The sequence below is a fragment of the Thalassophryne amazonica genome, chromosome 6 (assembly GCF_902500255.1).
Source record: "Thalassophryne amazonica chromosome 6, fThaAma1.1, whole genome shotgun sequence".
NCBI classification, from domain to species: Eukaryota; Metazoa; Chordata; class Actinopteri; order Batrachoidiformes; family Batrachoididae; genus Thalassophryne; species Thalassophryne amazonica.
This window is the reverse complement of record NC_047108.1, coordinates 31,170,058-31,181,631: the sequence shown is the minus strand read 5'-3', so window position 1 is coordinate 31,181,631 and position 11,574 is coordinate 31,170,058. Positions and strand designations below refer to the sequence as shown.

The window sequence follows — 11,574 nt, the reverse complement described above, 5'->3', positions numbered from 1 at the left end:
TTTTGTATTGTTTTCCATGTAATAAACACCGTATATAACTGATTTTGTATAACGGATTTTTCACTCACATCGGATAAAATGTCCCATCCAATCGCAATGTATTTACATTAAAAACCCTGATCAGTCTGGACGTGCACAGTAACAGAGGTACAAATTAAAGTTCAGTGCTCTGACACTCGCAGATTCGAGTAAAGTGGGACCAGTCATTTATGTAACTAATAGGCTCAGACTTGGACCAACCTTGGTTGGTTGAGATGTGGCTTGACGTGCACCCGGTAAATCAGACACAAAAGGCTGTGATTTGACACTTTTCTGCTTTCACTGCTTCACGCTGATTACAAATGGATCAGAAAAGTCCACAACTTTACAGCACAAAGTCAGTAAAGGAGGAAATTGTGCAGCTTACCTTTTAAATTGGAGGTGATGATTGTAGAAAGAAAAGCTTGAGGGTCAAATTAGTCCAGAATAAAGCATAATCAATAGACGGAGAACTTTAAAACTGTCATGCATGTCATTGCATGACACAGAATTACAGCTGTACAGCTGCATAAATCAGGCTTTAAATTAATTAAGTCATCATAAATTGTAAATTTGATAGCTTAACTATTTTTATATTTATTTTGACAGCACCTGTACCTGGATGTGTTGCTGTATGTGGTTAAATGATTAAAAAAAAATGTTGAAAACATAAAAGGTTCATTCAGTAGTTCAGCACAGTTGGAACCATGTTCTGAGTTGACACCACTCTCTCAATTAAGGCACTCTACAGAAAACCAGTCAGTATCCGGTGTGACCACCATTTGCCTCAGGCAGTGCAACACATCTCCTTCGCATAGAGTTGATCGGGGTCCGGTTTCGTAAAGCAGTCTAATCTTGTTCAGTGAACTAACCTCACTTAGTCGACTCATCTTTTAATGTTAGCCGTTGCATAAAGTGCTTAGTCGGTTAAAGTTTTGCATTACCCGACTAAAGTTTTTAGCCTGGTACAGAGAAGGCTTATCTTATTTTAGTCTACAAAACCTCAGTGTCTTACCTCAAAAAAGGCGGCTATCATGTACCATCGCTTGATGGAGGAGAAAGGAAGGAGAGACTTGCAGCGAGTGTTCCGGGACCGGAGTAATTCATTGGAGATGATTATGGACGCTGAGGTTGGGAGCGTTTCTACTCTGCTGCGGCGGACTCAGCCATGTTTGTAGCAGACGGACCAACCTGGAAGTAAAGAAAACTATTGTGCACGGGAGGCTTTTCTTGGCAACAGCACTCGTGAGACCGCTATGACCGTGAAAATCTTCGACTAATGTAAGACGGCAAATCTACAAGTTTAGCCATTGATGTGAAATGGAGATTAGACGGATAATGTTGGGCAACGATCCTTAGTGGACCAAGTAAGCTTAGTAGACTGCTTCATGAAAACTAGCCCAGGTTGTTGATTGTGGCCTGTGGAATGTTAGTCCACTCCTCTTCAATGGCTGTGCAAAGTTACAGGATATTGGCAGGAATTGGAACATGCTGATCCAGAGCAACCCAAATGTGCTCAACGGGTCACATGTCCGGTGAGTATGCTGGGCATGAAAGAACTGGGATGTTTTCAGCTTCCAGGAATTGTGTACAGGTCTTTGCAACATGGGGCCGTGCATTATCATGCTGCAACATGAGGTGATGGTCATGGATGAATGGCACAACAGTGGGCCTCAGGATTTTGTCACGGTATCCCTGTGCATTCAAAATGCCATAAATAAAATGCACGTGTTTGTTCTCCATAACATACACCTTCCCTTACCATAACCCCACCGCCACCATGGACAACACGATCTACAACATTGACATCAGCAAACCCCTCGCCTACACAACACCACACACGCTGTCTGCCATCTGCCCCGAACAGTGACAACCAGGATTCCTACTTGAAGACAACAACTCTCCAACAAGCCAGATGCCATCAAATGTGAGCATTTGCTCACTCAAGTCGGTTATGACGATGAACTGCAGTGAGGTCAAGACCCCGATGAGGACGACGGGCATGCAGATGAGCTTCCCTGAGACGATTTCTGACAGTTTGTACCGAAATTCTTTGGCTCTGCAAACCGATTGTTGTGGCAGCTGTCCGGGTGGCTGGTCTTAGATGATCTTGGAGGTGAACATGCTGAATGTGGAGGTCTTGGGCTGGTGTGGTTACACGTGGTCTGCAGTTGTGAACACAGCTGGATGTACTGCCAAATTCTCTGAAACACCTTTGGAGATGGCTTATGGTAGAGAGATGAACATTCAACTCATGGGAAACCGCTCTGGGGACATTCCTGCAGTCGGCATGCCAATTGCACGCTCCCTCAAAAACTTGACATCTGTGGCGTTGTCCTGTGTGATAAAACTGCACATTTCAGAGTGGCCTTTTATTGTGGCCAGCCTAAGGCACACCTGTGCAATAATCATGCTGCCTAATCAGCATCTTGATATGTCACACCTGTGAGGTGGGATGGATTATCTCGGCAAAGGAGAAGTGCTCACTAACACAGGTTTAGACAGATTTTGTGAACAGTATTTAAGAGAAATGGGCCTTCTATGTATATAGAAAATGTTTTAGATCTTTGAGTTCAGCTCAGGAAAAATTGGGAGCAAAAACAAAAGTGTTGCATTTATATTTTCTTTCAGTGTACATATAGGTTTAACTATGTTTTTGTACACTATTATTTTGTCACAGGATTTTATTATGATAACTAAGTATTCTTATTTGATTGTTTTGCTTCTATACATATTTCAGTTATACGTATATTTTCTTAATTTAGATCATGTTGTGTTGTGAAAAACTGTCTAAAACCTGTTTTCTCATAGACTTTTTTTGCTAGGTTTTAACCATGATGTGTAGAGCCCGACCGATATGGATTTTTTGAGGCCGATGCCAATAACGATATCTGGATGAAAAAAATGCAGATAATCGATAAATCAGCTGATTTGCCGATAGCCGATAAATCAGCCAATATTATTATTTATTTTTTTAAATGAATAAAATGTTCTTTTTTGGACCCTTAACAAAAAAGGTATGAGCTAAAAGCTGAAGCTTTGTCCTCATATTGATTAACTTTATAACAGAGAAGAATTTTCAAGTTCAAAAAATGCAATAAAGAATTAAACCTTTGTGAAATTAGCAAATACATATCCTTAAAAAGAGTTGTGAAATACATCTGATCTTGTACCTCTTGTTGTTGCAACTTAGATATAGGTTCAGGATAAGGATATAGATCCTTATAAACTTGTATGCTTTTGTCAGCCGATCAGTGCAGTGTGACAGCGAACTACGGGGGCCAGTGATGAACACTTAAGCAGGGGTGTAAGCAGCTCTCAGTTGAATGGAGTCAGAGTTCCATCTACTGAACAAACGGTGCAGTGACATTTTACATTACCAACACAAACATTATTTCAGTAACTGTTCTGTTTATGAGAAATTATCGGCGTTCTATCGGCAAAATTTCGGCCGATAGTGAGTACTTTGAAAAGGGCTTATATCGGCCGATAATATTGGTCGGGCTCTAATGATGTGTCTAAATGTCCCAGCAATGGTTACAAACCTACAATAAAATAATCATCATTTAATTGTGTGTGTGTCTGTCAAAACAGGTAAAGCTCTTTGCAGTCCTTTCTTCCATGATTTATTTTATTTAGTGTTAAATTAAACAATGGTTTAATTGAGTGATCAGAAAAAAATAGATCAGTCAAAAAATAATTTTGTTTAACCCTCTGGGGCCGATGCCATCGTATACGACGGCTAAGACCAAGCTTTACTAAATTATAAATAGAAACTTACTTTTTTTTTTTTTTTTGCTGAAAGGTTAACTCCGCGGGCTTTTGAGCCAGCCATCAGCCATCTTTGTACTCCTCATACAAGCTGTGTGATGACGTGCGCAATGTGAGTGTCCAATCAGAATTGGTTCGCTGTCACATGGTTTTCCAAAATCCAATCATAGGGCAGATTTCCCTCACGTGAAAAGCCAAAGATGGTTTTCAGGAGTGATGTGTTACTAGTTGGCCCGTTTGAATAGCCCTCTGGGTGCTCCAATGAGTACATACTATTAGTGTGCCCTTCTCCATTACGCACAGCGATCAGTGAAAGCAGGAGCACACGAAGAGCCTCTGATGACAATCTCACATGCTCAAACAGTGTGTAACTATCAGGATTGCTCCACTAGTTTGCATGTGAATGTTACTGATAACTCTGTTGCTTTCTCTGCATAAAGCACTGTTTACCATATCAATGGACAACAAAACGCATAGACCATTTTGTATGTATTGTTCAAAATGTGCATTTGTGTTTTATTGTTTGAACCTTTTTGTTGTACAGACTTTCACACAAGACCTCAAATTACTTTTATAAAGTGTCAAAACAGTTGTTTGTTATAGTTTGCTGTGTGTTTTGAATAAATGTGTGTGGAAAATTATTTTTCGCTTTATTTTTTCCTTGCCTATTTCTGATTGTAAACCTTTATTACACTTATAAAACACAACAAAAACATATATATTCTGAAAGCACAGGTTGTCCTGGAAAAAAAAGAGACATAAAACTTGATTGTGGGATACAGGGAGAGCTGTTAACAGCAATAATAAAACATTTATGCCAGGCGAGTAAACTGTCCAAAAAAATGCCTTCAAACCCCAGAGGGTTAATGGATCAGAAAAATAAAGATAGACGCAGCCCTTGCTGGGATTCATATAGTGAAGTGATTACAAACAAGAGGAGCTGGAGTCGCGGGGCTTCGGACTGTAATGATATAATAGTTGTCGGTTGCGGGGAATCGATGTGTTAGAAATCAATTCGGAAAGGATTCGGTCTTTGCTGGCTGTTGGACATCCATCTGGTCAGCTTATAAACACCATCTGATGTGCTGACAAAGATCATTTATGAAGAGAAGCCAGCACTCTGTTCTTCTGTTAAAATGATTTAAAACTCTTCATACAGCTTTGTACACCTTGTTTTCATTCTCTTGGTCTGTGAACTATTTGATTCTTTGTTCTATTTCGGCTGGGTTGTAGTCCAGATCCAGAGCTGCAGGATTTTCTTCCCTCATGTTTCATCTTTCACTGATTTTTGTCGAGTTGTAAAAGGATACTTGCTCTAATACTGTTATTTGATAAACGCTATATTGCTGACCTGGAACGTCACCTGAACTTTGAACCTTTGACCGTCAGGGCTGTGCCAGTAAGAGGAAAGGAAACAAACGCCCCAAAATGACAGCAGTCTACAGTTCTGGTTCTGGTGAAGAAGTGGGTCAGAGACTTTCTGCTATCAGCTGTGAATGCCTGCAGACTGCAGGCAGGACGAGGTGCTCGTCATCACCGTCGTTGGAAGAGTGGGAAGGCAAAGAGAATGACATGAGGATGCAATTGGATCTAAGTAGCCACAGAGTGCACAGCAAACGGGACAGCATGGATGATGAAGACTCCACTAAAAACATCTTTCCAGATGATGACAGTAATCAAATTCTTCCTGTGGAGCAGTTTTTTGGAAACATGGATGCAGTGCAGGTGAGGACTTTTGGTTCTGTTTGGACTTGTGGACATGGAATATGGGTGGCTGCTTTTTAAAGATGTCAGTTTTATTAGTCTGCAGAAAACGTAATCAGCTTCCATGTCTGTTGTGAAAAATATCATCAGTCTAACCTTTTCACCCAGAGTCTCGTCCAAGATCATGTTATATCTGTGGTTTGTTCTCTGCTATAATGAGTTTTGTTCCCTATTCCACAGAGCACCATTACTTCCTGTTTCATCCTGAATAGCAAAGTGAGTGTTTTGAAGAATCACAGTAATTTTTTGGTCCATCTTTTGTCAATCTTGAACAAACTTGGTATATGCAGTAGTTATGGCCATTATCGGCACCAGTTTTGAAATCTGGGTGAAATTTTTGAGCTATAGAAAAATTCATCCTGAATTAGTGCTGATGATTTCATGTCGACACTTCAAATCATCAAATGCTATCCCCCCCCCAAGGTACCAGTAGATTCTCACAAATCCAACATCAAGCATTCATGATATGCACACTCTTAAGGCTATGAAATTGGGCTATTAGTAAAAAAAAAAAAAAAAAGTAGAAAAGGGGGTGTTCAAAATAATAGTAGCATCTGCTGTTGACGCTACAAACTCAAAACTGTTATGTTCAGACTACTTCTTTAGCAATCCTGTGAATCACTAAACTAGTATTTAGTTGTATAACCACAGTTTTTCATGATTTCTTCACATCTGCGAGGCATTAATTTTCTTGGTTTGGAACCAAGATTTTGCTTGTTTACTAGTGTGCTTGAGGTCATTGTCTTGTTGAAACACCCATTTCAAGGGCATGTCCTCTTCAGCATAAGACAACATGACCTCTTCAAGTATTTTGACATATCCAAACTGATCCATGATACCTGGTATGCTGTTTATAGGCCCAACACCATAGTAGGAGAAACATGCACATATCATGATGCTTGCACCACCATGCTTCACTGTCTTCACTGTGAACTGTGGCTTGAATTCAGAGTTTGGGGATCGTCTCACAAACTGTCTGCGGCCCTTGGACCCAAAAAGAAGGAGGGACTTTGCGGGGGATTCTTGCAAATAAGTTAACTTCACACAGGCGTCTTCTAACTGTCACAGCACTTACAGGTAACTCCAGACCATCTTTGATCATCTTGGAGCTGATCAGTGGGTGAGCCTTTGCCATTCTGGTTATTCTTCTATCCATTTTGATGGTTGTTTTCCGTTTTCTTCCGTTTTTTTTTTTTTTGTCCATTTTAAAGCATTGGAGATCATTGTAGATAAACAGCCTATAATTTTTTGCACCTGCATATAAGTTTTCCCCTCTGCAATCAACTTTTTAATCAAACTACGCTGTTCTTCTGAACAATGTCTTGAACGTCTCATTTTCCTCAGGCTTTCAAAGAGAAAAGCATGTTCAACAGGTGCTGGCTTCATCCTTACATAGGGGACACCTGATTCACACCTGTTTGTTCCACAAAATCGACAAACTCACTGACTGAATGCCACACTACTATTATTGTGAACACCCCCTTTTCTACTTTTTTTTTCTTTTTTTTTACTAATAGCCCAATTTCATGGCCTTAAGAGTGTGCATACCATGAATGCTTGGTCTTGTTGGATTTGTGAGAATCTACTGGTACCTTGTTTCCCATGTAACAATTAGAAATATACTCAAAACCTGGATTAATCTTTTTAGTCACATAGCACTACTATTATTCTGAACACTACTGTATGTATATACTTGTATGTATGTATGGACCAGTGGTGGGCACAGCTAACCAAAAAGTTAGCTTCGATAACCTTTAATCCGCTAACTGAAAAGTTGATTTTTATAAAGCTAAACTGAGAAACCCCTAAAAAAAAAAAAAAAAAAAAAAAAATAGTGGAAGTTAACAGCAAAAAGCTAAACCAATAACTTTTAGTATTGACTCCAGTACACTGGCAGCTACTGATACTTCTGAGTAAATTCAAAGGCAATCACTAACAACAACGAGCCAGCGCTTCTGTCTATGATCAGCCTTCTCTCAGCAAAAGAGACCTGGTGACCAGAGAGAAAGGGAGAGAAAAATAAGATCACTTAATTTCACAGCTGTACAATCTTGCAGACGTGTTGCAGGAGAGATGCATAGCAAGGCAGTTTTGACTTATGGTTAAAATTTTAAACAAACTAATTCTGGGCATGTTATCGAAATTAACATCACCTCTTTTGTTTTTACAAAGTGAAATATCAGCTATAAATTTAGTTTTAAAGTAATAGACTAATTTTGAAGGCTTTAGCGTTTACAGACACACATGCCAAAAGGCATTGTGGGAAAAAGACTTTCCTGTCATCAGTGGTTGGTCAGTTATATACCCACACACAAGTTACTGTAATGCGTGTGCTGCTTTTTACAAATAAATATGTACTTGTATTTGTAAATATGCCATTTTTTTCATTTGCAAACAAAAAAGGCAATTTGAAAACTGAAAATTCTGTTTAAGTGATTCAGCACTTAGCGAATGTGTGGCAATTGGTATTTACACTGCCATGAACACTGCCATCTACTGGATGGAAGTGTGAATACTAATTGGCACACATTCGCTAAGTTCTGAATCACTTAAACAGAAATGTCAGTTTTCGAATTGCCTTTTTTCTTTTTACAAATAAAAAAAAACAATGTGACATATTTACAAATACAGATTTATTTATAAAACCCAAGCAACACACACGTTACAGTAAGGGTGACATTAATTTCAATAACTTGTCCGGAATTAGTTTGTTAAAAATTTTAACCATAAGTCAAAACTGTCCTGCTGTGCATGACTCTTGTAACATGTCTGCAAGACTGTATGGCTGTGAAAATAAATTATCTTTTTTTTCTCTTCCTTTCTCTCTGGTAGCCAGGTCTCCTCTGCTGGCAGAGGATTGAGTTCATATCTCTCATATGGAGTGTGCAGCCAGTACATTCTGAGTGGCGGTCCCAACACCCAGATAAATGAGTAGAGTTGTCAGGAAGGGCATCTGGTATAAAACGCGCCAAAATAAAGTTGGTGTCCAAATCGAATTTCCATACTGGATCAGTTGAGGCCCGGGTTAATAACGACCACTACTGTTGCCCAACAGGGTGCCGGTGGAAATTGGGCTATGGCTGGGTGAAGACGAAGAGGAGGAGAATAGGAAAACTAAAAGGGTAGACGTGAGAGTCTGGACTTTAAATGTTGGCAGTATGACTGGTAAAGGGAGAGAGCTGGCTGATATGATGGAGAGGAGAAAGGTAGATACATTGTGTGTGCAACAGACCAAGTGGAATGGAAGTAACAGCAAAGGCGCAGGTGGGGTATTCAAGTTGTTGTATCATGGTGAAGATAGGAAGAGAAATGGTGTTGGGGTCATTTTAAAGGAAGAGTATGTTAAGAGTGTGTTTGAGGTTAAGGGCCCCTTCACACATAACACGAATAAGTAGGAATCGGGGCGAAACATCCCAAATGAGCGAACCACGTAAACATTGATCCGACGTCGGGAGGGACACACAGTCGGCAGGCGTGAACAATCCGGCTGCAATGGTTTCGTGCACATGCACGGGAACACGGTGCGAACAGCTTTAGCATGTGGAACCACATCACGCAGCTGCTATGGGAAAAAATACATGCCACCCGAACCTGCAATTTACAAAAGCTCTGATTGACAGACAGAAACTTTACCACTGCCCTACCATCGCTGTCCTATAACAGAAGCGTAAAATGCCTGAAATCAACAAGGAGATAAACGTATTTTTTAAAAAAAGAAAGAAATTAGATGATGTAGACGGCGAAAAAAGTGCCGTAATTGCCCGTTGTGGAGGAAGAAAAAAAAAACTAAACAGCACCACATCGTGCCTCTGCTGTGGAGAAAACAAAATGAAACACCACACACCATAAAAAACACATTTTATTGAATCCCTCTTATCGAGCGGACAATACAAGTATCAACCATCTGTTCCTCTGTAGATGACCCATGGTCAGAGACATACAGTCATGACACATGACGTGAATGAAACAGTGCACTCTTATTATGTCCATATCTGCTGGCCAGGCATGTGCAGTCGGCCACGGGCGTGTCCAGCCCGACACGCGTGTCCTGTGGGCGGCAGGTCGCAGGACAGACCGCGTCATGTGGAACAGAGCTTACGTGGGTGACATGACATTCAAATCGCCTGCTCCTTATGATCTGACAGTCCGTTTCACCTGGGACAGCCTGTCAGTGTGCACGCCACTAGCTGCAGCCCATCGCAACAGCGATATGTTTTTATTTATGTCCACTTGAGGACAGCAAGCAGACCCATGCGTGTCACAGTGGACAGTGTAAGGTCATGTCCGTCTAAACACGATACGTGTTCCCCAGCTGGGACGTCCAGAACCAGAGATCTCATCAGCGACTGCTGTCGGCGGCAATGCCCTGTCAGTTCAGCGCACAGACCATGTCACTGTCTTCTGTGTTATGTGATTTTTTTTTTGCCATGCGAGCTGTGCTAGCATTAGCTCTCTGTGTCTGGCCACGAAGATGGTAGTCAGTTAGCTTGGGTTGTTTTTTGAGTTTTCTCTCACTTCTTGACCAGTTTTTGCTGCTTTAGGCATTAACACGCACACATTAACACTATAAATTCTAGCAGAAAAAAATATATTTTAAATGACGCACAAAGAGCAGAACGACAAACGCCCTTTCACATGGCCGCCATAAAAGTAAGTCCCATTATTATTATTATTTTTTTTTTTTTATGAATTTACAAAAAAGTTTAAAACTTTCATGTTGTCATTATGAGGCCTTGTGAGTAGAATTTTGAGGGAAAGAAAATTAATTTACTAGATTTTGGATTAACGCTGTAACATAAAATGTGGAAAAAGTGAAGCTCTGAATACTTTCTGCGGGCACTGTGTGTGTGTGTACAGTGAGGAAAATTTCAGACCACTCCATGATTTCTAAGTGGGAGAACTTGCAAAATTGCAGGGTGTTCAAATACAGGACACAATAGGTCTGTTTTTGTGGAAGAAGCTTCAAATGACAATTTTTGATGGGAATGCGCACAGAGCCTGGGTTAAGAGCTGTGGCGATACCAGTTGCATCTGATCACAGCATTAAGGTTTGTGGAGCCAGCTCACATGAAGAAAGCCTGGCTATGTTGATCTTGTGTTGTAGTGCATTCGCTGGTGGTGTGACAGGCACACATGAAGTTTCCAACAGCAGGTAGAAGCTTTGATACTTTAATGATCAAAACCTGATCAGTTCTGCGGTTAGGGTTAGTAATCTTGTTTTTAAACTTAATGACGACTCTTATGTGTAACAGGACCTTCCGCAGAGATCATCATCATCAGACCGCGTCCGGAGGCAGCACAGGAGGAGGCGTTACTATGCCAGAGAGGAGAGCGATGAAGAGGGAGGCCTGATGGTGGAGGAGACGCCTGATGACCTCCTGCTCTGACAGCTGGAGGGACCAATGGGAACTCACGTTACACCTGTCCATATAAACTGGTCAAATCAAAATGCCGCCACTCAATGCTGAATGTAGCTGGTGCATCTCTGCTGCCAGCTCATTGGTCAATTTATCATCTGAACAAGCCTGACTTTATCTCTAGAATCAGGTGGTCATTTTTAAAATGTTAACAAGATGGGCTGAAAGCACCACCGTGTCCACGTGCCACATTATTTAGCGGCCTTTTAAAGCTTTGAAGAGTGACAACTGTGTTGGTTAATTTTAAGCAAAGATTCTATTACTTTATGGAAAACAAAAAATGTTTGGACGATGGAACTGTGAATACGGAGCAACTATATTTGCTTGTTACAGGAAACTATAAATGTCAGCATTCAAAAAGCAGTTTATGCTCTGAGGAAGGGTCATTAGTGTAGCATGAGCAGGAAAACTAGTAACAATGCTGAACACTTATTGAAGCAGTGTCATGATTTAAAGCGGATGACTGAGTGACCAAAGATGCTGCAGCAGAGAGTTTAACCAACTGAGCACCATGTGCTCAGTGTGTCTGGCAGCTTCTGTCTGTAAATATCACCATGGGGCCGTCCAAAAAAAAAAAAAAATCTGCAAATGTATATCAAACAAA

The 11,574-nt window shown here is 40.7% G+C and overlaps 1 protein-coding gene across 1 annotated transcript in view; it reads left to right on the top strand.

Moving 5' to 3' along the window:
* c6h1orf174 (chromosome 6 C1orf174 homolog) overlaps nt 1–11,551 on the top strand; it is a 20,436-nt gene extending 8,885 nt beyond the window's left edge. Inside the window, exons 3-4 of the mRNA XM_034171924.1 lie at nt 5,179–5,514; nt 10,806–11,551. Of these exons, the coding sequence (XP_034027815.1) occupies nt 5,179–5,514; nt 10,806–10,940 (471 nt within the window). The 3' untranslated portion in view covers nt 10,941–11,551. The remainder of the gene's footprint in view (nt 1–5,178; nt 5,515–10,805) is intronic.
* Nucleotides 11,552–11,574: the final 23 nt, after the last annotated feature.